This window comes from Limanda limanda, chromosome 10 (genome assembly GCF_963576545.1).
Source record: "Limanda limanda chromosome 10, fLimLim1.1, whole genome shotgun sequence".
NCBI classification, from domain to species: domain Eukaryota; kingdom Metazoa; phylum Chordata; class Actinopteri; order Pleuronectiformes; family Pleuronectidae; genus Limanda; species Limanda limanda.
Window position 1 is genome coordinate 737,247 of NC_083645.1, and position 25,706 is coordinate 762,952.

General features: G+C 40.3%; 1 protein-coding gene across 2 annotated transcripts; it reads left to right on the forward strand.

Moving 5' to 3' along the window:
* The first annotated feature begins 5,207 nt into the window (after positions 1-5,207).
* Positions 5,208-24,750, forward strand: trappc11 (trafficking protein particle complex subunit 11). Of its 2 annotated transcripts, none has more exons than XM_061079111.1 (30): positions 5,208-5,481; positions 7,531-7,759; positions 8,018-8,187; positions 9,641-9,711; positions 10,018-10,132; positions 10,253-10,352; positions 10,512-10,585; positions 11,990-12,086; positions 14,046-14,179; positions 15,211-15,370; positions 16,628-16,721; positions 16,876-16,955; positions 17,210-17,288; positions 17,885-17,939; positions 18,215-18,360; positions 18,931-18,992; positions 19,193-19,325; positions 19,574-19,704; positions 20,042-20,167; positions 20,288-20,481; positions 20,597-20,745; positions 20,920-21,041; positions 21,162-21,281; positions 21,433-21,498; positions 21,880-22,036; positions 22,174-22,285; positions 23,068-23,159; positions 23,318-23,451; positions 24,113-24,280; positions 24,366-24,750. In XM_061079111.1, exons 2-30 carry the CDS (start codon positions 7,553-7,555, stop codon positions 24,408-24,410), a joined length of 3,393 nt encoding a protein of 1,130 aa, XP_060935094.1. In that variant the 5' UTR covers positions 5,208-5,481; positions 7,531-7,552; the 3' UTR covers positions 24,411-24,750. The 2 variants fall into 2 exon arrangements, with proteins under 2 accessions (XP_060935094.1, XP_060935095.1); XM_061079112.1 differs by having other exon boundaries at positions 15,211-15,352.
* The last annotated feature ends 956 nt before the right edge of the window (positions 24,751-25,706 follow it).

Below are 25,706 nucleotides of genomic sequence, written 5' to 3' on the forward strand. Positions count from 1 at the left end.
CGGGTCTTAAAGCCTGACTTCAAGGACGTGAGTAAGGAAGGCAAAGCTGTGTCTCAAGATGACATTCTCTTCCTGAATATGTTAAACATTGGAATTCAAAGAAATGCTCATGACCATTGTGAGATGCCACTCCCCTTTAAGGAGATAACTGAAGATAGCTCAGAGAGAGGGAGGAGAACAACCAGGAGCAGAGAAAAAGAGAAAACAAAGGATGGAGAAGAAGGAAAGGAGAAAGGTGGATCTCCTGTGGGGGAGGAGCGACAGCGCCACCTGGCGGACAAGAGGGAGAAAATTTTAAAATCTCTTCAAGGTCTGATGCAGGAGGGAAGAAGAGCGACGAAGAGGAGAAAGAAGACGAAGAACACGCAGAGAGTTGGGGACGTAGCAAAGAAGATCAAAATAAAAAAGAGAGTAAGTCAGAGGAAGATGGAAAAAACGACAGACATTCACAAGAAAGGGGAGAAGAACCAGATGAAGACGTCTGACAGCAAGACAACAGCGGAGAAGGCAAAGAGTAAAACAACAGGAGAATTGACAACGAAAGAAAATCAAAGTGGACAGAAGAACGAGGAAACGCAGCAGCAGAGACATGAAGAAAAGAAGGAGGAGAGAAAAATAAGAAAAGATCGTGAAGGCGAAGCCTGGACAGGGAACAAAGTTTCAGATGAAGACGATGATGGGAGGAACACTGGCGGGGGCGTTGATGGACTGGTAAGAAGAGTGACGATTCGTCTTGGAGAGCAGAAAAGGGAAAAGGAAGGACGGCGTCCTGGCAAACCCTCTATCGTCGATCGCCGAGTTCAGAAGCTGATTCTGCTACGAGAGACTGTTTAACCATCCTCTTCACGCCACACCCATATCCTTTATAGTATTGGAGTCATTATTTAGTAAATCATTCGTGTTTGCATCCCATATCGTTCTGAAATTCACTCGTGATTTGGTGGGAGTGTAAATGACCCATTAATGCCTTATTGGTTTTTTGATACGTTTATTTTGAAATGGTTTATTTTATTTTGAAAAGGCACTTCCTGGTAAATAAGGAAGCGATCGCTACTTTGCCGGTGCATGAAAAGTATACTCGTTTGTTGGTTTTAGCGCCTGGCTGGAAAAGGGCACAAGTTCTTACGGTGTGTTTATATGTCACGGACTGTAACAAGAAGGAAAAATAAAGGACTGTGAACCATCAGTAAAGGAGAATCTGACCATCATTCAGCCGGGGATGCTACATCACTAACTACAACCCCTAGATAATAGAGCTCAGCAAAGGAAAGCAAGGACAGGGATCACACTGACTGATAGGCATCAGTGTATTTGTTGCAGGGCCTACACATGTGTTTACATAGTATGTTGCTGTCTGTGCACCTCTTTTTCTATGACTCAGATGTGGATGTTTTCATGAGGTAACATTCTTGTATAGCCCTAGTACTGTTATTTATGTTTGATCTACTTTTGTCCACATTGGACAATTCCAATGCAATACTTGTAAATGAGTTACTGAAGCAGTGTTTTGAAATGGTGTCAGGGCAATCTGTCATGGGGTGGGGAAATTCTGAATATGAGTGTGGTTGGTGGGGTTAATGACAAACCTATTATTGCATAATGAAATAAACAGATTATTTAAAGTGTTGTTGCCATAGCCAATATGGATGGAAACAATGACATGTCTGTTGGATATATGACTGTTGTTCAATAATAAAACTCAATGTTAAAAATAATGTTGATATGGCACACTAATTAACAAGAAAATGTCACATTGGCACTTATTGTGAAAAAGGTTGCCGACCCCTGCTGTACAGGGAGCCATTGCAAAAGGGTTGACGAGCCAAAACCAGGTCCGGGGCGTCAAAAGGTTGCCTGGATGTTGCTTAGAAACCGACACTGCCTGTGGCTGTGTGCACACTGGGCGTCCTGTGAGCTGTGCAGGCAGGCTGGGTGATTTCCCCCAGTCTTGGTGGTGCTGTGTCTTGACAGTGCGCACTCTGGCTGGGCCAGTGAGCTATGCACCCCCTCCTGGGTCCCAGCCCCTACTCTCTGCGCTCTCGCTGGGGCAGTTGAGCTCTGCATGGCTCCCTGGGTCCCTGCCTCGGAATGATATGCTGACATGTGCTTCTGAAAAGCTTCATGTAAACAGCTTAAAGTGCCTGCTAAGTAGTGCAATATATATATGCTCTGCAGAATTTGTTATGTTTTGTACATTTTCTACTGTTTTGTGTGACTAATTGTTAAGTTTTTATTTACTTATTTGTAGCAGCATTGCTGCAACATTGCTAATTAAATTTGTTTTAATTTATTGAAGAAGGTTGATCTTTCAAATAAATATGTGTGTTTGTTGTTGCTTTACCTGTTCTATATTGTAATACATACTGAATTTGCATGTTTTTTCAAATTGTAAGATTCACCAGGCACATCCTGACACCTACTTTCTAGCAAAGATACACAATCAGACTCCCTGCACACTGGACATTTAACTGCGCTTTGCACAGTGCACCATGGCGCACGATGATAGGCCCCTATGTTTTTATTGACTCATAATTACATACACTTCCACCACAGTATGGCCTCAATCAGAGTCAGTGCAAACAGTGTGTGTAAAACTAAACGCAATTATAGAGGCTATGTGATTAAATTAAACATTTCATCTCTCATCCAAGCGGGCTCTTCAGTTCACTTCATCAGTTCTTGTTATTAAGGAACAGATTCATATCTCGTGGCCACGACTTGTTATGTCTTTCCCACCCATTATTATGTTGTGGCCCCTTTGTATATGAAATACTATCAGTAAAGGAAAACAGGGTTGAGACATACGTCTTGTATATTGGGTTGTGTTACATTTTCACAATACTTGTGTAAAATGTTGTTACTGGGTAAGATTGTAATGGAAGGGGACCTTAGATATTTTTCTTGGTAGTTATAAACATTGGACTTTCACCTAGAAAAACTGCATTTTGCTCTCTTAATATGTTTAATTTGCGATAAATCACAAGTTAATCTGAATGTTCTTTGGAGTTATTTTTGGATGTTTTGGCCACAAGTCTGACAAACGGCCTGGCACTCTCCATGTGGTCAAACAATATGGACATTAGGAACAAGGGGTGACAGGACCATCCCAATGGTGTTTTGCCACTACAGTGACATAAGTCGTTATACTTGTAGTCTATAATTCATACTAGGAAAAGCTTTGTGCATTTCTATTTATAGCATGCACTAGGCCTATAGCCTGCGATATATATTTGACTAACTTCCCATGGGACGTCTGGGAACTCTCCGGCTGTACTTTCCCCCACTACTCTCATCCACATTGCAAAATAAGCACAAATTCTGACCATGGAAAGTGTAGAATCCGTCACGTTATCTGAAGGTCATTAAGAATACGTATCTTAGCATCACCAGCTCCACTCCTCTGACCTGCTGTGCGCCTTTAAGGACGAAGCACCGATGTCCCGTTCGACGACCTAGTGAATCACGCATACCACACCTCAATATGAAATATTCAATTAATCGTGGTTTGATTTGTCGGAATCTACACAGCTCTACAACGAACCCGAATACAACACATTCAACAGTATAGCTCTACTCTTTAATTCGGCTGGTACACAACGTATTAATCTTGTTCAAATGTTCAGCTTACCGTTTGTTACCGTTCAAGTAGTGCGCTGTTATTTGGTTATAGACAAATACCATTTAAAGTTTGAGTTGTATAAAATTTGACTTACTCAGGCGAACTAACCACAGGACTTAATCTGCTCCGAAATACACTGGGTCCTATTTAAGTAAGTGTAGCCAACATATTTAATAATATAATAGTATCGTATCTCCATTCAGACCGAAGCTGGAAACATGTGAGAGTTTTGAAGGCAGTGTCGTTTTTCATTTAGCACGCAGGCCTGTTTGTATCCGGTCTGTTCCACCCGATAACGTGGCGGTGGAGATTCACTGCATCATCCTCCCCACCCAGGCAACGATGTGCCGACCACACCGTCATCTTCATATCTGGAGGCGCATTCACCCACAAGGTAGCGTAGCCCGAAAACAATCTCATACTTGACTTCAACCATCCTTATATTCAGATAGCAAATCCACAATCGGCACACAACGGAATGATGTGTAAAAGACACTCACCTTTAATAGCCTGTGGCAGGAAAACCTCCTGGTCCTCTCAGCTGTTCCTGCTGCTGGAATGCTCTTCCATGGCTGCAGCCCGATCCGTGTCCTGACCGCAGCAGGGGATGCGGCTGTCTGTTGAAGAAGGCAGGATGACAGGAAGCTGTGGGCTCCGTACTCCTGCAGCACCTTTGGATTTTAACTTCTTTATCCAGAGGGTGTACGATGCGTGTTGTATCTGTCACGATGCTGTAGTTATCTTTTATCATAAATTAGTATCCTTATAGATTCTATAACTAATAATTTATGTAACCATATTCTGTCATATATACTATTACTTGTAACTTCTAATTATAACTTGTTATTTGCAGATATCTAGCTAAATCTATTTTAAAAATTCAAAGTTTTTAAAAGCTTTGAATCATTTGACCAACTTTAGAACCTGCATTTCTCTTAAAATTAAGGGTAGGTTATCGTCTACAGTCTTCAGATGCTTTAATGTGTTTCCTTAATTGGATTGAACGCACATTCAAATACCTGTCCCTTTTCGAAAAGCTGCTTTCATCTCCGGCCACAGCCTTGTTCAATGTATTATTGTATATTGCGCGCACACACAGGGGTAATGTTAACGTAACCTTCAAGATGTCCTCAATCTAGCTTGACCTACACGTTTTGTGTTTTAATTGTGTAGTTTTGTGGGGTTTTTTTGTTAGTTTTTTGCTATTTGATTGTACAGCATCTTGGTCAACTACTGTTGTTTTAGAACGTTCGTGCTACATATATTTGACTTAACCTTCCGTATTAACAGTTTCCCGTGGAAAATACGATAAAGATGTATGACGGCTACCACCGTCATATTGGTATCATACAAAACTTGTCATAGTAGTTCAAGTTTCTCCAGCTTATCATTTCATATTATTTAATTTCCTCTACCGCTAAGCATTCCAGTTGAAATTTGAATTAGATAAACGATCACCTTCATTTGATGTATATGCCAATATTGATCAAAATAATTAATGTAATCAATTGTAAACGATGAAGTTTGTGCATAGCTGTTTAATTTTGAAAAGTCAGGCCGGAAGTGTTGGTTTTGCCACAGGCAGCTAACTAGGTCACTAGCCGGTTGTTGCCTCAACAGCAGCGGCGGAACTATTCGTTGATATTGACATCGGTGACTAGCTGTCTAATTGCTACTAGAGCTGGGACTTGGTTGAAGCAAAGTCACACAGTCTATTACTGCACCGGATGTGTATATGCTAGTTACATTTCCAACCTCGCCCTCTTGCAAACGCAGACTGGCAACAGTGGAGAGCAGCTTGCTAGCTCGACCAGGCTAGCTGTACCTAGCATTACCAGTTCACTTGAAGTAATGCAGCTGAGGTAAGTTGCTGGGTAATGTTTCCTCAAGTTCACATTTAATTCCATCTAACCCTAACCCATAAAACCGATTTGAAGATTCTAATAAGACAACAGCGATTCTAGTAGTGTTGGCCGAGTCAAGTTAACTAACTTCCGCTTTCGTCTTAACGGTGTGCAATGTGCATTTCTACACACTGCTTGTAATAATATTGCATGTCATCCGCTGATTGTATTTACAGCACATTGTTTAATGGATAATACATGTCCCAGTGTCTATTCACATGTTAGCTCCAGTAGAGGTGAGCTTGTTGAGCTCAGCATGTACGATGTAAACAAGTGTCACCGTTCAAAGACCGACCCGTCAAACATAACTGCAGCATTAGGAGCTAACAAGATCCGCTGTGTACAGCTAACGCTAGCACTCTGATCTCGTGACCTGCAAGTTGCTCGCTACAAAGCCTCTGTCTGTTCAGGTCCGGTTCTTCGATGAGCGTTTGTTGTTGTTTTTCTCTAATGGCATTCCACTGATCTCTCACGCTAGATTTATTTTATATGCATTATAAGGGCCCGAGTACTGATCAAAAGTCAGGTGAGGCCCTATTGAAATTGTAAGGATTATTATTATTATTCAGGCAAATTAATTGGCTTTTTGAGGGCTTTACCATGCTGAAATTCTTACCAAAATTTGCAGAAAGTTAGAAAGTGGTGAAAATTTACGTATTCCGAAGGAAATTTCAATGGGCGTCGCAAAATGGCTCAACGGTGCCCCCCGAGACCCCTGGAACGTGTTCACATTGACCGGTCTTCACAAAAATCAATATACAGGTGTAGCATGACCTGACAAACAAAAAAGTCTTTAGGTGCAATTGGAAAAACACAACAGGAAGCCTGCTATTTTGCATTTAGTGGCCATTTTGGCCATATTCCACATTTTTACTTTGATGTACTTGTACCAGGGCTTTCATCCGTATCAACTTCAAATTGAGATGAGTGTCATCACAACAAGATGGAGATAAAAACTGACTGAGGGATTGATTTTTCGTCACACGGTGTGACCCTGGCGTGGCGTCAAAGTTTGATTACACGCCATTAAAACACGATGTTCTGTAACGCGGGCATACATGGACCATGAATCCTTTGATGCTGAGCCGCAAACAAACAACTCCACTCCTGCAGTGTCAGTCTGCCTAGATCAAAGGAAACCTTATGTCTTGCAAAGGTCACGTCTCTTTCTCGCTCAGAATTGGGACATTTCCTCAAACATTGAGGTACGGCGCACTAAAAGAGTCCACTGTGCATTGTCTTATCACCACCAAACTGCAGCTCTGTGTCAATATTTCCTCAACATCATAGCGCCACCTACTGATTCGCCATGAAACAGGAAGTACTTTGTAAATCCACTCTGCATTATCCAACCCTCCCAAAATTACTGACCCATGATCAGAGTCCAAGCCTGAACAGCTCTGTGTCAATATTTCCTCAGTCATTATTATTTTATTTTTTTTGTTTAAAACCTTACTTACTAATAGCATCATAAGTATACCAAACTGTAGAAACAGAAACGCAACAGAATACTGATTACACGATTCATCAATGTGCAATTTGGTTTTACTACGTTATAGCTGCTGGCGGTAAAAGGCTGTTTTGCTTTGTACATTATTGAATTGCAATTGCCGAAACAGCATTGGAATTCTATTAAGTACTGATAAACATCTAAAATCAAACCCTTGTGAACCCACTATAAGTATAACGTTGAAAAAAACAGAAAAATTAAATTATTTGGAATAAGATACATTTACACAAAAACATCCCTTGAAACCTTTTGTTGGATGATTGAACACAAATTAAATGCAGAAGAACACTGGAGACACTGACTATCAGAGAATGTACAGAAAAGCTGCCTGAATGTGTTGCCACGGTGTGGTTATGCCTGCTTAATGTGTTCTACTGTATTGTTTTCTGTTGTATTCTGTTCCTAACGATCCTTCATTCACTTTAACTTGAAGGAATCCTGAAATGTCCCATTTTAATCAAGTATCTCTTTTCCGGTTGTTGCTCTGCCATGTGAAGGTATATCCATTAGTGAACAATCATGATGGCAGGTTCCCAGTGGGAGCTTCCTCCAGAGTTATGTTGTCGGCCCATGGCCTTTGTGGCTCTGACCGGCCTGGATGTGGTGTACAATGCTGTGCACAGAGCCATCTGGGATGCCTTCTGTGCAAACCGTCGCGCAGACAGAGTCCCCATCTCTTTCAAAGTTCTCCCAGGAGACCATGAGTACCCTAAATGTCGCACCAAGGTGAGTGGCAGATAGAATTCAATGAAAAGTTTGTGAAAAGTTTGTAAAATGTTTGTGAAAAGTTTGTAAAAAGTTTGAAAGTAATGTCCCAACAAACTAAAGTGCATACAATTGTAACACTCGCTAAGTGTACTTGTCTGTGCAGATGGTTAAAACACCAAAACAATATTTTTTGTGAAATATGTTATTTTGTGTGAGAACTGAGAAGGGTGTTTTTCTCAACGTTTCTATACATATGTATCTTTTCTGTCTATGCAGCGAACCTCCTATGAGTGGTACATCCCTAAAGGCATCCTGAAAACAGGCTGGATGAATAAACATCTGAACCTGGTACCTGCTCTGGTTGTTCTCTTTTATGAACTGGATTGGGATGATCCAGTGTGGAAAGAGAAACAGTCAGAATGTGCCACAAAAGTGGAGATTGTCAGGTCAGTTTACCTTCTGTACCCTTTTGCTTCTTGGGGATTGATTGGGACATTTTTCTGCATAGTTTTCATGTATGTTCTGTATATGTGTGGGTCCAAAGATGATATAAATCCTTTTTTAGAGACATTTTGAGTTATTCAATAGGCCCCTGACTTTGAGGTTTTTGCGTAAATGGAGCTATGTACATGTTGTTTCTCTGGCCCGGTACACTCCAGGTAATGACATGTGGTTTTTGTGATCCGATCACAAGTGGAGGGCTCTGAGTGCATGTGTTCACACCTTGCATTTGAATGTGAACCTACATGCGTCTAATGATCAGATCTCAGATTGGATTTCACCTCCCCACGAACATGTTGTCATTTCTTCTCACGAAGACCAAGTTATGTTGTTTTTACTCAGTCTGACAACACAAGTGTGTTCAATGCATGTGTCGGCACGATGAGAGCTAAACAGAGTAAGAGAGATGAGTCTGAATGAATCCTGTGAAGCTGCACTGTGAAGAAAGATTTGACCAATTCAAGGAAAGCATTATTATGGGTTGATCAGTGTGGATTTTGGGGTGGTGGTCACACACAAATCAATGAGAAGAGAAAAAATAAGTTTGATTCATGGTGAATCTCTAGTGGCTCAGAGGATATCAGCTGAGTAAGAAGTCCTTCATATGTGGCCCAGGACAGATATACACTGCTAAAAGAATGTGGACATAAGTGTCCCAGACCACCTCCGAATGTAGTCATGCGTGTCCACTTGTGACAGGATCACCAAAAACCATGTTCATACCAGGTGTGTGAATTCAGTGAGGGACAATTCATTTCAGTTCAAGGATTCATTGGGTCAGTTATAGTATTCTATTTATTCACGATACATTAACCCAGTGTTAAGAATTCTAAAGGTGAACTTACCATCTTGTTGCTACTTTTCTGCACTGTTTATTCTGTTTAGAAAATGGACTCTGCTCATTTTTTCCAGTTCCTTTTACCAATTTATATATGTACAGAATGTCTGTTTATAGTGAGCACTAAGTTTTGAGGTGAGAGATGTTTGCAGAAAGCGCTCTAAGGAACAAGCACAGCTGAATAAAATAGGATTAGTAGATTTATAATTTTTATTTGAATACATTTAATACACACAAACACACATATGCACTCTCCGACCAATGCAGCTCTGAATGATGTTTGTTGTGTGTATGTGTCTGCTGATCTCGGACTGACATGGAGCAGATGGAATTGATAGACAAAACACATCCCTCTGTTGGGTTTCTTAGCATGCTGCTTCCCATGGTCTTAAATAGAACTCTTGGCACTAATTGTAGTTTTCCCCATTGTACCAATTCACAGACATAAGGTAAGGTAGTCAGGGAAGCATTGAGAGGGACTGCCCTGCACATGCTGAGCATTAACTCAACTACTGTAAATTCCACCTGCAGATATCTGTGCTTTCTCTGTTTGTCTTTAGGACCAGCCTTCAGGGCAGGAACACCAAGGTTGCTGTGGTTCTAATCCAGAAGAAAACTCCTCTACCTCCAGGTATAGACCTCCACTGAATCCTATAAAACTAGACATGTCCAATCCACATAAGTTTCTCTCTGTATGTGCACTTATTACCAGTCACTTTCTGACTGGTTATGTTACAAAACAACTTTGTAGTACTGAATGACAAATAACTCTACTTGCTTTCGTTCCCTGGGATTGTTAGACATACTAAAATAAAAGCAGCTTCAAAAACATGAATGTGCATTTTTGTTTAATAATAGTTTTGTGATCATAACAAAACCATTGTAATCTTCTCTGTGTTTAACTGGTTTGAAATCATCAGTATTATTGTGTGTACAGGGGAGGACCTGGTAGCATCAGAGAGAGCAGCAGCTCTTTGTAATGCGTGCGATCTGTCAGGCAAGAGTCTCTTTGTACTGCCGCACACTGACCACTTGGTGGGCTACATTATAAGGTAATTAACTATTTAATAGATACTGTATGGTCACCGATGGGGCAGGAGTGGAAAGTTGGAAGCTAAAGTTAGTACTGCAGCACTCAACTGGTTTGATTCAGAAAATGACTAATCCTGCAGGTTGGAGAATGCCTTCTATGAACATGCTCAAACGTACTACTACACTGAGATTCGTCGTGTCAAATCCCATAAGGAGTTCCTTAACAAGACAACACATCAGGTATGTACAACCACACTGCACCCACTAATTGAGAGTGGAGAAAGTCTGAACATCTGTCCAATCTAATGCAGCATATTCACTGTACACATTTTTTCAAATGGAAGCAAGCAATAAAGTAAAAACTACTTTTACATGTCAGATCCCTCTCTGTGTTTCCAGCTGCTGTTTGTCAGACACCAGTTTAAGATTGCTTTCTTCAGTGAGCTGAAACAGGACACGCAGAACGCTCTGAAGTGAGTCTCAAGCCAACAATTGACATTTGTTTTTCACTGACACATTACTGTGAGCAACTCTTAAGGGTAAGGAGATGCTCATTGAATCAGTGCACTGTTCACAGCTTTAAAATGAAAGAAGATGTACCTCAAATGAAACAGTAAAAACAAAAAATAAATCATTTTCTTGCCACAAATAAATAAAAAATCAGTCAGTAGCGGGCAGAGGATGTCATTTGAGTATATTTGCAATGTGGCCACATGCATCTCAGACCACCTCTGAATACGATGCAAGTGATCAGATCTCAAATATGCCCTCAATGTTTCATGGGTCAACTTCTGAGTGGATCACCTGAACCTGATGTCATATTACATGCCACAGTAGGGCCTCAGAAAGTAAGAAAGTCTTCTTAAGGTCTTCTAAAATAATGACCAACATGTTATGTGTTATTTCTCAAGAAACGTTTTTAAACCACTAAAAATGTCCACTGCTATGCTATGGTATTGAAGCATTTGGACTGCGTTCATACCACTGCACGTCCACCAGGACATGAACAAGATGCTCAAGGTCCTTACACCGCCTCATGTCTGCTGTGTTGTGGCTCGACACACACTCTGTCTGTTAGGTGACTTGTGTTCGAAAGGGTTAAAAACCAAAGTCTGAGGAGTGGGACCATTTCATTTGCTTCTGGAAACTGTTCATGTTTGACTTTGTGACCTGTGCATTTCTCGTTTTTTATTTATAACTTTATTTACTTTGAAGTAGTAGAGGCAAATTCTATGTTTCAGTTGTATGAAATGTTACTGACTTGGGAGCAGAAAGACAACTATAATTTTAAATTATATTTTTCTTAAGATGGTAAATTTTGCACAGTGTGTTGAAAAAGTGCATGCCTTGTGTTTATACTTTCAATGACTTTGTTTAAATTACTTAAATGCACAGTGGCAAAGCCACCGATTTGTTGTTCTTGTTTCTGTAATGAGCAGTTAAATAAAAATGTAATAGTGGGAAAGAATATTTTACACTAAATGTATCTAATATTGTGTTGGTCATATTTAAATCATTCATTACGTTTTGTTTTGGGAAAAAAGAGGATAAAATAAAAAAATCGCATTTTAAATCGCAATATTGGGGTAAAAAAAAATCGCAATAAGATTATTTTCCCAAATCGTTCAGCCCTACTTCAGATGTTTTACCACCATTATTTCCCAAGAGTGTGTAAAACAGAAGATTGAAAAACTGATAGATAGAAATTTTACTTCTATTGTTTAAAGTATTGAAGTCTTCCACTTCATCAGTTCAACAATTTAACTAACCAAGTGCATTTGGGTTATTCTTTGTTCAGATATGATAAATGGTTGCTCTTTACCTGAGCTTATAATTGTCAAAGTGTTACCTTGCTGAGTGTGTTTGTGTTTTTATAGGTATTACAGAACTGCATACAGCCTTGTCCATGAGCTCAGAGCCCACGAGACCAACATGTTAGAAATCAAAACTATGGCTGGATTCATCAACTATAAGGTATGGCTCTCGTTTTTTTTTTGGTGAGTCAAAAATTTTCCTACTGCCACTGGTGGGATGACAAAGAGTGTGAGAGCAGTAGTCATCCCTGGGTGGGCTCTCAATTTCAATCAAAATTTTTAGAAAGATAAGTAACAACAATGGAATAATTTTACATAAATTTAGCCCCTAGTTAATCAGAATAAGACCAAACAGAAGGCCTCCGACCTCTAAAGGTTCATACTGGTCTAGGAGCGGAAATTGATATTTCTGTTGGTGAGAAGACGGTCACTATTCTCTTAGAACAGAGGGAACGTCGGATCCCAGTACATCATCAGTGTACAAGGCTGAAGTTAAATGAGAGTCATAGCTGTAGTAAATCTGCTCATCATAGTGTTAATACACAGACTACTTAGGCCTCTGTAATTATTAAATGATGATTCAATGATTTTCAGGATGTTATCTTAATGTTTACCTGCTGGACCAGTGCAAATAAGGATATGATCTACTGGCCATTGGGAAAAATGTTTGAGACTTGAAATCAACAGTATTATACTTTGGCGTCAGTCCTAAAAAGATTTATTTACCTGAATTAATCATTGTTTTAACAATGTCTAACAGACCCAGTGACCCTAACTGAAAAAAAAAACAATTTTATGTGACCAACATGTATATACTGGTTCTGACAAACCTGCTCATGGTAGATCGCCCAGTAGTAAGTTCTATAGGTTCACTCTAGGGCTGCAACTAACGACTATTCTGATAGTCGATTAGTCACCGATTATTGAAACGATTAATCGACTAATCGTATTATGAATGACACAAATTCTCAATTGCTCTTATTTAGCAAGCAGCTTTTAAATTTAGCTTGAGGTTGTTCGAGGCATGTGATGACTGAAAATAAAGGCAATAAATATTGATACTTCATTAAAAAAAAATGTCTTTTAATAAACTTTGTTTCATATAAGGGTACTGTTGACACAAAAGCAAAGACAAATCAAGTTTTTGTCCATTTAAAAGCAAGGACAGGCAAAGTGCTAATAAAACAAATAAATTAAAAATCAAGTATTCATTTTTCCTGTTAACAAAAATGACAGGGAAAGTAACAGCAATAAAAACATCAACAAACGAAACTACAGTCTTCTTCTGATTAAATAATTGTGATTAAAAAAAGACGTTTGTCAGGCAATAGGATAACATAACAATTTTAAACTCGTTAATAAAAAGTTTAAACCATATTTTTGTAATGGGTGCTAGAATCCTGCGCGCAGGTTTATACGTTTAAATATAACATCTGACAGAGGCGAGTCCGCATCGTCTCCGTTACGAAGTCAAATGTGCGTGTCCTGCTTCCATGGAGAGCAGGTCCGCCGTACAGATACTGCAGATAGTTTTTTTCGGGCTGTTACGGGTGAAGTTCTCCGGAACTTTTTACTTTCTGGTGCGCGATGCTGCTGCAGCGGAGGACGCCATTGGACCGTGTTTTGACGCTATTGCACATGCGCGACTTTCAGAGATAGGAAGGAAGCGAGATGGCTCACTCCTCAGCTACTTTCATCAGCACCTCCGGTAAAACGACGTTTAGTTCAACTGCACGGCACGAAAAACACGTGTTATGACGTAACCAACGAATCATCGACGAGTAAATTCGTCGGCGACTATTCCTGTCATCGATTTTTGTCGACGACGTCGACTAATCGTTGCACCCCTAGTTCACTCAGAAACATTTTCCTTCAATGAGGTGTGCCCATACTACTCTTGACAATCAGTCACAGTTGTGTATGCAGAGAACTTGATCTCAGCTTTGAATTTTTTCGGCAGAGGAACAAGTAAGGTCCAGTGGAAGGGGAGCATTAGTATCAATCAAAAATAAAAAGGAAATCAGAATAAGCAAGTTTGCGCATAAAAATATATAATGCGGTAATAATTCTAGATGCATTTTTCAATACTTTTCCTTTTTATCCTTTATTGTCTGTGTAGATCTGTCGTCTATGTTTCCAGCACAACACTCCTCTAGATGCTATTGCCCAGTTCAGGAAACACATTGACTTGTGTAAGAAGAAGATTGGCAGTGCTGAACTGGCCTTTGAACACGCTGCATGGATGTCTAAACAGTAAGACACAAGCGCATGCACCTTTGATTGTTCTTGAAGAAAGTATTTCCCATTAATTACCTAAACTGTGTTGACCAGTCTTAATTTGTCCTGAGACAGTTTCATTATGATCTGAACGTTTCCGAGGCCCCTTGTATGCCTGCAACAGCCATTGGCCAGAGGCTTTATGTTTTCAGTTTGCCTGTCTGTCCATCCATCCATCCATCCATCCATCCATCCATCCTTCCTTTTCGTGTGAACGTGATATGTCAAAAATACCCAATGTGAATTGTATTACATCTGGCAATACATTCACTTGGACTCATGGATGACCTGATTAGAATTTGCTAGTCAAAGGTCAAGGTCTCTGTGAAATGTTTTGTATTGTGAATGTGATATCTGAGGAACATCTCAAGGAAATTATAAAAATTTGGCACACATGTTTAGGTGGACTCACGGATTAAATAATTCGATTGTAGTGGTCCAAGGGCAAGGTCATGGTAGCTTCAAATTTCGTTTTTGGCCTCTTGATTGTGATGTCTCAAGACTGCCCTGAAGGAACGTCTCCAACTTTTGAGAATTGGCAACTGGGACTCAAAGATAAACTAATACTAGATTGCAGTGGTCATAGGTCACAGTGACCTCATATGAGTATGGAAAAAAAGTTTTTGAAGTCGGAAACTTACCTAGTTAAAAGAATCTCTCAGCTACTCTGTGATGAGACTCTGCTCTGCTGCTGCACAGAGACTTTCGGTCTATAACAGCAGCATCAGAAATCCGTGTTTTTTTAATTACTTCTATTATTAGAGAACCATGGTCAAATTTAGAACCTATTCGTCAATTATGATGCAAATGATCATTCAGCCACTTTGATTCACCAGAGCAAATTTCAAAGGGAAAATACTGTGACCAATACACTAAAAGCACAGTTTTCTTTACAGTCTTCCATACACAAATGTCAGGATCTAGTCCTTAACCCTGCTTGCCTGCCCCTAATGTCTAAAGGTCAGGACTCAACTCTTACTTTTTGTCCATGCTTACTTTTTTGTCAGGTTCCAGTCATTTGGTGAACTGTTTGATGAAGCGATAAAATTGGGTCTGACAGCCATCCAGACCCAAAACCCTGGTTTCTACTACCAGCAGGCTGCCTGTTACAGCCAGGAGAGGAAGCAGCTGGCTCAACAGCTCAGTCAGGTGACAATATTACTGCTGGTAAATCTTCCCTATCTGTTACTGCAAGTAATAGTACTGCTAGTACTACTACTAGACATTTATCATCTCAACTATTACTGCTACACTTGTACTATTACTGCTGCTAGTATCACTCTTAATAATATACATGAAAGCTACCTATCATTTGCACATATACTGTTTGTTTCAATCAGAGCAGGGAGAGTGCCAACATATTACAGGTCCTACTTAATGTTGCTAACTTTGCATAGCTTAAGGCCGGAGCATGCTTCTGCGTTGTCAGGGGCCCGCAAGCACGCAGTTGTAACGCAGGACTCGTTCTCATTCATGGTTTTCCAACCGTTGCGCGTGTTGCCATGCAATCTCCCGCCAGAACACTGGCGGAGTAATGTTTTTTGTCGAAGTCGGCTCTTCTTCGTGTGTGGCACGAAGGAGAGCGATTTATTTACATCGCCACGGCGGCTCCTCAGCCTTTTTCTGGCGGAAAAATCCGCCGGTCAGTGACGGGTTATACTAGTGGACATAGTTTCGGATCTCTTCTGCCAAGTGCTCTTCTATTTGGTCCATATTCGTTCTTCTAAATCTTCCGTGGTTTCCGGGCATGAACCGGAAATGCGACTCAGGAAATGATGTAGTTAGCAGATCAATCTCAGCCCTTGCGGGCGGGTGACGCTTGCGGGGCTTTGCCGTCTAGTTAGAAAAATTGGCCGACGCACTTAAGCACGTAAGAAGGGCTACGATAGCCCTTCCGGGCCCCTTACGCTTCCGGGCCTGTGAAAACGCAGAAGCATGCTCCGGCCTTTAGTGTTAACTGATTAATTAAAGGGACAGTTCCCACAAAAACTCACTCGTTATCTACTATGTCGATGGACGGGTGTGTGTGTGTTTGAATCCACCAAACACTTTTGGAATTTCCACGGTAAACAACATTGCAGCCAAATCCAATACAATTGAGGTAACTGGGGACCACTTCAAACTCAAAAAAACAACAGTAAAAAAAACCTAAAATGTTGTCTGCTGTCCTACCTGGGGCTTCGTTCATGTTGGCATGCACTCACTGCTCATTAGCTCTCACCAAAGGGTGTGCGAGATGACATCAGCAAGAACTCTCAATAAGTACCGGTAGCATCGTTTCCAGGTGAACTATCCCTTTTAATATATTCAGTTGCAGAAGGATATTGCACATATTATTTACCACCTTAAATCTGACATGAACGACAGATATTATTTTAGCTATATTAGTTGAATGTCCAATTAACAGTTTATTTTTGATAATAGGTTGGAGCGAGTTATCCTTCCCCTGACCCACTGGACACCCAAAGTGGAGCACTGGACTTCTATGGGCAGAGATCATGGAGACAAGGACACCAGAGTAAGCACAAACACACTATTTTTTCAATAAGGGAGTCATGCTTTCACAAAAGAAAGTGGAAAAAAATGACGTAATTCAGTCGGCGGATTCAGTCTCTGACATGGTGTTAGAAATGTGTTGGTTATACATGAACTTTGTTATGCTTGTACTTCAGGTATTGATCCTCCAGATGCAGAGAAGGAAAAGACAGCGATTCTGGCTCTGCAGATCAAAGAGGGAGATGTACCACATTCTGTAAGTACAAACACTCCCTTAATATATGGCTGTGGCCACATTGTAGGGTTAAATGTGACAGTGATATCTGTCATATTATTTTGGTTTTATTAATTTGACATGGTTAAATGATGAAGTTTATTTGTAGAGGAATTCATTACTGTGTGCTGCCCACTTTTAAAAAGAATGCACCTTCTGCTGTTACATATTGATATTCCCTGCAGTGCCCCCCCCCCTAATAAAGCATGCTCCTATCTCTGGCTCTGCCTCTACAGGAGCTGATAATAGCACTTCTCAGTAATGCTGTTGCCCAGTTTAAGAAATACAAGTGCCCCCGAATGAAGAGTCACCTCAGTGAGTATCATTGTGCTCTTAATCAATGTTCTGCATACCTCTACAAGAAGATGACATTTTCCCCATGTGAACATTTGAAATAGTAAAATCAATAAGTGGGGGTCGGAGTTGCCACAAATAAATCAATGCAGATGAAACACTGAGACGTGTTTAAGGTTTTCCGTTCATCATGTGAATGTAGCAAGTCAGGGGACATCAGCTACATAGGTGGTCTTTCAATCTGGCCCAGGACACATTTCTGTTCACACTGCTAATATAATTTGGTTACATGCGTCACAGACCACCCCTTGGTCTGAGTTAACGGATCTCAAAATATTGTGTCTTAGGTGTGATCACACTTTTACTTTGAGCTGACCACTTGGGATCAGACTCAAATCAAGCAGGTCTCGTAATGCTTCCAATTGTCCTACAGGGTATTCCACTTGTATCCGCAACTTGTGTTATATATTCAATATTTCATACACTTACACCAATCTGTCTGCTGTCATTGTATTGAGGAGAGCTCATCTTCAGATTGATGATTGGTGATCTTTGTTGTTTTGCTCCATATTGTCCATATTTAGCCTTGTAATGCTACTTATCTGTCTGTCTCTTAGTGGTGCTAATGGGAGAGGAATACTACCATGCTAAAGACTACACCAAAGCCCTAAAGTAAGGAAAATACACATTTGTCTGTAAATGACACTGCTGTGCTCTGATATCCATGTCGCTGTTTACAGAAACAGCTGGTAGTCATGTTTTTGTAGTTCAAACTCTCATGCTCTTGACCTAACAATTGCAAACTTCAAGCACTTTTATAAAGCGTTTAAATTAATTGTCACTCACCACCAGAACATATCATGTGTAGCTTCGAGTCTTGTCGAAAATCCGTGAATAAGATCTCTCCTCATTAAACATTTGTGTGTGCATGTGTGTTATGTTATCAGGCTTTTGGACTATGTGATGTGTGACTATCGTACAGAGCGATGGTGGGGACTCCTGACAGCCATATTGACCACAGCTCTGCGCTGTGCTTATCTAATGGCAAGTGTCAAAGACTACATCATATACTGCATGGAGCTGCTGGGCAGAGGTAAGCAACCAGGCTACCAACAAATACTGAGACCATTGTAAGGTAATATGGTGCATTACCATTGTCTACCAGGTATCCATCGTACAAGAGGTAGACTCTACTCATTGTTTTTAGTCTATTTAACTTAACTTGAGATGGTTCTGACCTGACTTACCGTGGCTGTGATTCCTTAAATAGTGTTTGTGTCCTGGTCAGATGTTTTCTTGAGTATAATATAGAATATAATGAATTCTGAATATGGCCTTTTAAATCAACAGAACTTAACAAAAAGAGCAAATCTAAAGAGTACAAAAGTATTTTTGTCTTTTAAAACCCTCACAATGTTGATAGGCAGCATCTTGTTAATGAGTGCATCAGCCACAAGTCATGTTGTCTGTCTTTTCCTTGATAACGCTTGAGTGAACATTGTTTTTTATTTATTTGAGATCTGCAAAAAAAAGTCATTAAATGAGGTCTCGCTCTGACCTATTCAGGAAATGATAACGTTAATATGTTTTTAATCTGAGGCAGTCGCTGTTTTAGTGCTCTGAACTAACCATACTTAAAGCAGTGACTTAACTGGTTTTCTAGCATCAACACTGAAGCAAGAAGAAAAGGGAAGGATTGAGAAGAATCTCATCAAAGCCATGATGGTGAGCTGACTCAATCTGCTTCAACACAGTTTTTCTACCAAACATGCTTAGATACAATGAAAAAATTAAATACTGTGGAAGAAGTAAAATGGCCTGTGTATGTTATGAAGTTAGTCCAGACCAAGGTGACCAAGGACAGTTTAAGTTTATTCTCTTACTTTGTTCAAATGTTTCCTGTCCTTCTGTTTGATTGTCCCCAGAATGAGGTTCCTGATCCTGAGTCAGAGTGTGATCCAGCCTCTGTTAGTGCAGCCAGGTTGCTGTGGAATGACCGCATGGCTTTAGCTGGATCAAATGACCTCACCATAGAAGTGCAGGACTACATACCATTTAGTTAGTATTCACCAATTACACACATACATTTATTCAAAGTAACTCATGACTATTAGATTCTCTTTAATTACTTTTTCCCCTTGCCGTAAGTCTGGTAAGCCACTAATGAAAACAACAATGTGTCATTTAAAGAGTACATTTTCAAAGTTTTCTTTTTTAAAAGTAATTAATTCTAACACTAACCCTATTAAATTCACATATTTGTGTACAGTAGATGCATAATCAGTTGTTTTTCTCTCCAACTTCAGTCCAATGTAAGGCCAAGTTCCACTCTCCCAGTTTCCATGTAGACCAGCCCATCCAGCTTCAGGTCTTCCTCCGAGCTGACTGTCCTCATCCTGTATCACTTAACAAGCTTGCCGTCAGCCTCAGTAACCAGGTACACACATAAACATACAAAAAACACAAGGAGCACATACAGAGTTCTATATTTCAACATTAGAGTTGGTGTGTTCTAAGTTATATAACCAGTAGCTGCATTTTTTGTGAGTCGCAGTCACAGAGTACTTTACGGTACTTTATTAATCTACCTTGTGTTTTTATCTCCAAAATATATTATTGACCGTCTGCAAACATTAAAGAAACATTATAATAAGGATATACTACACATCAAGTGCAAGATTGTAGCTCATGTGGAACCTCAAATTGAATGTTTAAATTTACAACGTTTTATTCGTTTTTCTTAAATGCTAAAAAAATGATATGTTTGTGTGTAGGAATACAACCAGTGGTGTGTGGTGGAGTCGGCAGGTCAGGAGAGTATGAACTTATTGCCAGGGAAAACCAAATGGTACAACTTCAGCTTTGTAGCCAAGACTGAAGATGTTGGCAAGAAGATTGAGGTAAGTGTGTGTGTGTGTGTGTGTGTGTGTGTGTGTGTGTGTGTGTGTGTGTGTGTGTGTGTGTGTGTGTGTGTGTGTGAAAAAGAGGCAAATTGTTTGTAACTCTGTTATTTTATGTAGATGACAGGTATTGAGGTGATGCTGGGGAGTGACGTTGGCCGCTGTGTGTTTCTGAGCTGGAGAGGGGCAGGTGGAGATGCAGCTTCTACCCATGAAGCCTTGCTGGCCAGTAGGTCATCACGCCGATTGGGGCGAGGCATTGAGACACGGCCAGAAATGGATTGGGACAGCCTGATCATGCAGCAGAGCACCATGTAAGCTTTGGATAAGATATTACACAAACCGAGTATTTCTATTAGTTTTTGGCCACCTTGCACTTAGTGCGACTGATATTAGAAATCTTATGTTTGTTTGTGTTTGTGTGTTGAGGATCATCTCGAGAGTCCCAAAGATCTCAGTTAAGCTGAGCCACCAGCCTCCTGCCCTCAACAATGAAATGTACTGCATCAGCCTCACTGTCCAATCACAGGAGGAGGGTGTGGCAAAGGATGTAAAACTAACAGCTGGCCTCAAACCAGGTACTTTGATAAAAGTACTGCAGAAATACTGTTAGAAAACCAGGCTCCCATTACAAGCACAGTTAGTCTACTTTGTCTTATCCAACAGAATGATAACATTTTTGTTATTTTTAGTTAGTGTAGATCAGTGAAGACTATATATATTTATGTTTGTCTTGATATTGATCTATCCAGGCCAGGATGCCAACCTGAGCCAGACCACACACGTTACATTTGATGGCTCAAAGGTTTGTGATGATTCTGCACCTGCTTTACTTCCTGACGTCCCTCTGGGTGACCTGAAACCAGGGGAAAAGGTACGGACACATTTAAAAGCCTATATTCTCGGTTTGTTTTTCCTCAGAAAATTGTAGAACAACAATGTTTTGTGCATTGTACCTATATACACAAATTATTTTGTATGTGTTTGTTTCTAGTTGGAGAGCTGTATATTTGTGAGGTGTATTTCCACTGGACCACGGGTGTTCCTATTCCATGTGGCCTACAGCATTGATACCACTGTGGATGGACGACAGATTGTCTGCAAATGTCATAAGGTATCTAACCTCATTCTCCTTTAAATGGCCGAAACACCGTTTTCCATATATATGTAAAGTGCTTTCTATGTTATTCTGTTATTTTTATTTAAGATACTGAGTACTTTGTTTTTCAGTTGGTTTACTCTTCTCTTGTTTTGTTGTCTTTCAGGATGAGACGGTTACCATAGAGACTGTGGTCCCATTTGAAGTGTCTGTCAAGTTTGTATCCACCAAGGTGTGTAGCATTATCAGTTATAAGCAAATCAAGTGTAAAAGGGATCTGTTTGCAGTCCCATTCTTTTGAACACGATATTTAAAAAATGCTGTGAGGGAATAAGAATTCCTTCAAATTTGACAAATGATAATTTGGACACAAAGGTGAACTGATAAGAGTTTAGTGGTTAAAAGTCAATAGTCAAGGTTAGAAGACCTCATGTTTCTTGTGAATGTGAAGTTTTTTCTCTCCATAGTCACCTAAAGCCCTTTGGTCACTGTGGGAAATGTTTAAAGTCTCGCTCGACCTTCAACATAAAGTGCCTTGAGATAATGTACAATGATTACATTCCAATTATCTGATTTTGCGCTATACAAATAAAATGGAATTGTGTGATTGCAGTTTGAGCCATTGGACCGTGTAGCAGTTGACATTCCCTTCCTGTTGATGACAGACATCCTCTCCTCATCTCCCTGGCCTCTTCTGTTGGCCTCCTCCTCTCTACAGCTTCTTACTATGACCAGCAACACACCTGAGCTTCATTCACAGCTACAGGAAGGTACTTGACAACTTGTTAAAATTCTCTTCCAGACACTTCTTTAAAAATTCATAGCTGTTATTATTTATTCCAATACAAATATTGATCTGTAAATCTCATGGGTGTAATGTTCTGTGTGTGTGTGTGTGTGTGTGCAGTGGTTTTGCAGGAAGGTGAGTGTGCCAGTGAGTGCTTCTGTCTCCGCTGTCCACCATTGACCAACAGCAATAACACAGTGGCTACAGGACAGTACTTGATATCATGGAGGAGGTACACACACTCACACACAAAGGAATAATACATGAACATCTATTATTTCCTGGACACTTGCCCCAATCCCACCATAACTATAGACCTGAAAATCAGCCTTTTCACAGTTTAGAAGGCATCATCACCCAGGACAAGCTGTGCCCGATTAATGCGTTTTTTGTATGAACATTTTCCACAATGGTAGCCTGAGGCCCTGATCAGATCTGGTCTCAACATCTGTCATAACAGATCCATTGTGGACAGCAAGTGTGTCTGTGTTCAGACCTGGCATTAAGATGCATCCCGCGTGTGTCTCCAGTGACCACTTTTAATCGGATCTCATTTCCCCGCTCTATATGCAAATAATCCCACAATTATGTTGTTTTACCCAGTTTGACTTTACAGATGTGTCAGATGACAATGTGTGTGTGTGTCGGCGTAGCAAAAAAGTATCAATCATTATGTGGTGGTCAGTGTTGATAATGTGACTGTGGCTGCAAACAAATCAACATATGAAACCGGAAAAGCGTAAAAATACTTTAAAACTGCAATGGGTCAAAGGACGTCTGCTGAGTAGGCGATCCTTCATTTGCGGCCCAGATCACCTCCAAATATGGTTTGAGAGACCGGATCTCAGGACACATTAAAGATACATTTTGGTGTGTTCTGACCTGTACTTAGTGCTGACCACTTCAGATCAGATAACTAAGGAGGGATGTTAATATCAGGCCACACACACACACACACACACGCATGCACACACAATGTGTTGGTTTGTTAACTGTTTTTACTATGTTGGACAGGAAACCCTCCAGTGCAGACAGTCCTCTCATCCAGACGACAGTAACTCTACCTCATGTCATCCTGGAGTCTGTCCCTCTCTACATCCACGCTGGTCAGTATATTCCCAGTTCAAGGAATAACACACTCACTGTACACAAATGTAACATTTGTGCACATAACTTTGTGTTAATGGCTCTGATCTTATAGGTCTTGTTTTGCACATACTGTACACGTAAGTTATGTTGTATGTATTGTTTCATTTTGGTGTAGATTTACCCTCATTTGGCCGAGTCAGAGAGTCTCTACCAGTTCGTTACCACATAGAGAACAGAACAGCTGTGGTGCAGGAGGTGGAGATGGCTGTTGAACCTTCTGATGCCTTCATGTTTTCTGGACTCAAACAGGTACAGCTGTGCTCTATTTTAAATAAGGATTTGGCAAACTAAAGAAGACATAACTGCATTTCAATCCGCTGGGTCAAAGCTTATAATAGAGTAATGTCTGAACCCAAGAAGAAATAATTCATTTTTGCTTTTGGTTCTTGTCAGTTTCACACTGATTTACTTAAAACAAATCTTTGCAAGATGTGCAGCGGACATTTTATCAGCTCCATAAGAAACAACTGGAATCATGACAAGACAGTGAGATGTTTAGTTCAGTTTTATAACAGGGAATAGTAAATGTTTGTTTCACAGACTTTTAGTCAGATACTGCTAAATGATGTTGTACCGGAAAGAACCAAACCACAACTCATGCACATATGGGTTTCCATGGTTACCAAGTTATCTAGCAGTGATCTGGACCAGGACCAACTTTTGATCCACAGCTTTCAGATTGAAAAAGACCAAACCAATAGGCAAACAGATACATTTCTTCTGCGGAATATATGTATTTTATGTCACTTCCACTTTATTCATTGTTTTGAATCTATCTGCAGTTTTCATACTATGGCTGTTTAACTGATGCAGCCTTTGTTCACCCTTGGGAAATTTACAGTATGTATTCGAGTAACAAATGCATGAAAAAGAAGATACATTCATGTGGAGTTTGAAAATGTGTGTGCAGGTGCGTCTCCGTATCCTCCCTGGGTCTGAGCAGCAGATGCTGTATAATTACTACCCTCTGATGGCTGGTTACCAAACACTGCCCCAGCTCAACATCAGCCTACCCCGCAGCGCAATGACCGACACACAGACACTGAGACGCTTCCTGCCTCAGCGCATCTTTGTCAAGGTAGCACACACACACACACACAACTGAGATAACCTCAGTCATCGTTTTGTGAACGAAAGATAATTTCCTCTTTGTTTCTCCTCAGCCTCAGGGTCGCCAGCTGGATGATGCCTCCATTGCTGCAGCTTAAAAAGGACATAAACCTGTTGACTGTAATACAAGAGAAATCTGCTTGTTCTTGATATATGAGTCCTCACAGATGCCAATAATAACACATTTGTTTTACGTTGTGTAAAAACACACCAGGAAAAGCATCCATTGACCATCAGGAGTGTAGCGTTGTGAGTGAATGTGAAGCCGTGATGGTAACATGACAGGAAGCTGGTGAATGAACCCTGATATTCTGATGTTCATGTTTAGTAAAAAATCTTGTATTGATCTTGTGTGATGTATATGGAAATGTGGGTAGCGTGTAATACATTATAACTGAATGTAATGAAGGTTTGATTAAACTTAAGTGATGGAACACAGTCGACTGTGTTTTAGTGCAGAGGTCTTCAACAGGGGGTCCGCGGAGGTACTGCAGGGGGGTCGCGAAATCTTTGGTTGATAAGACAAATTTTTAAATTTTTAATAATTTTTTTTCTTTTTTTTTTCGCAAATTTAAATGTCTTTCAATACACATTAACATGCATCCAACATATTGTGAGGCTGATTTGACCCTCTGCCTAACATGCTCCATCCGTCCAAGATTAGATAAGTTGTGTGCTACCCATCAGGGTCCGACATCTCACTAATGTGGGAGTATGTGTGCCATCCACAGATAGCTTGAGGATTCACTGTCTTTTCTACATGTATGTTTAAAATAAAACCATGAATCTGTGAATAACTTTAATAGCTTAGTGTTGTATGCAAGATGTACAGTGGGTACGGAAAGTATTCAGACCAATTTAAATCTTTCACTCTTTGTTTCATTGCAGCAATTTGCAAAAATCAAAAAAGTTCATTATTTCTCATTAATGGACACTCAGCACCCCATCTTGACAGAAAAAAACAGAAATGTAGAAACTTTTGCAAATTTATTAAAAAAGAAAAACTGAAATATCACATGGTCATAAGTATTTAGACCCTTTGCTGTGACACTCATATTTAACTCACATGCTGTCCATTTCTTCTGATCCTCCTTGAGATGGTTCTACTCCTTCATTGGAGTCCAGCTGTGTTTAATTAAACTGATTGGACTTGATTAGGAAAGGCACACACCTGTCTATATAAGACTTTACAGCTCACAGTGCATGTCAGAGAAAATGAGAATCATGAGGTCGAAGGAACTGCCCAAGGAGCTCAGAGTCAGAATTGTGGCAAGGCACAGATCTGGCCAAGGTTAGAAAAAAATTTCTGCAGCACTCAAGGTTCGTAAGAGCACAGTGGCCTCCATAATCCTTAAATGGAAGAAGTTTGGGACGACCAGAACTCTTCCTAGACC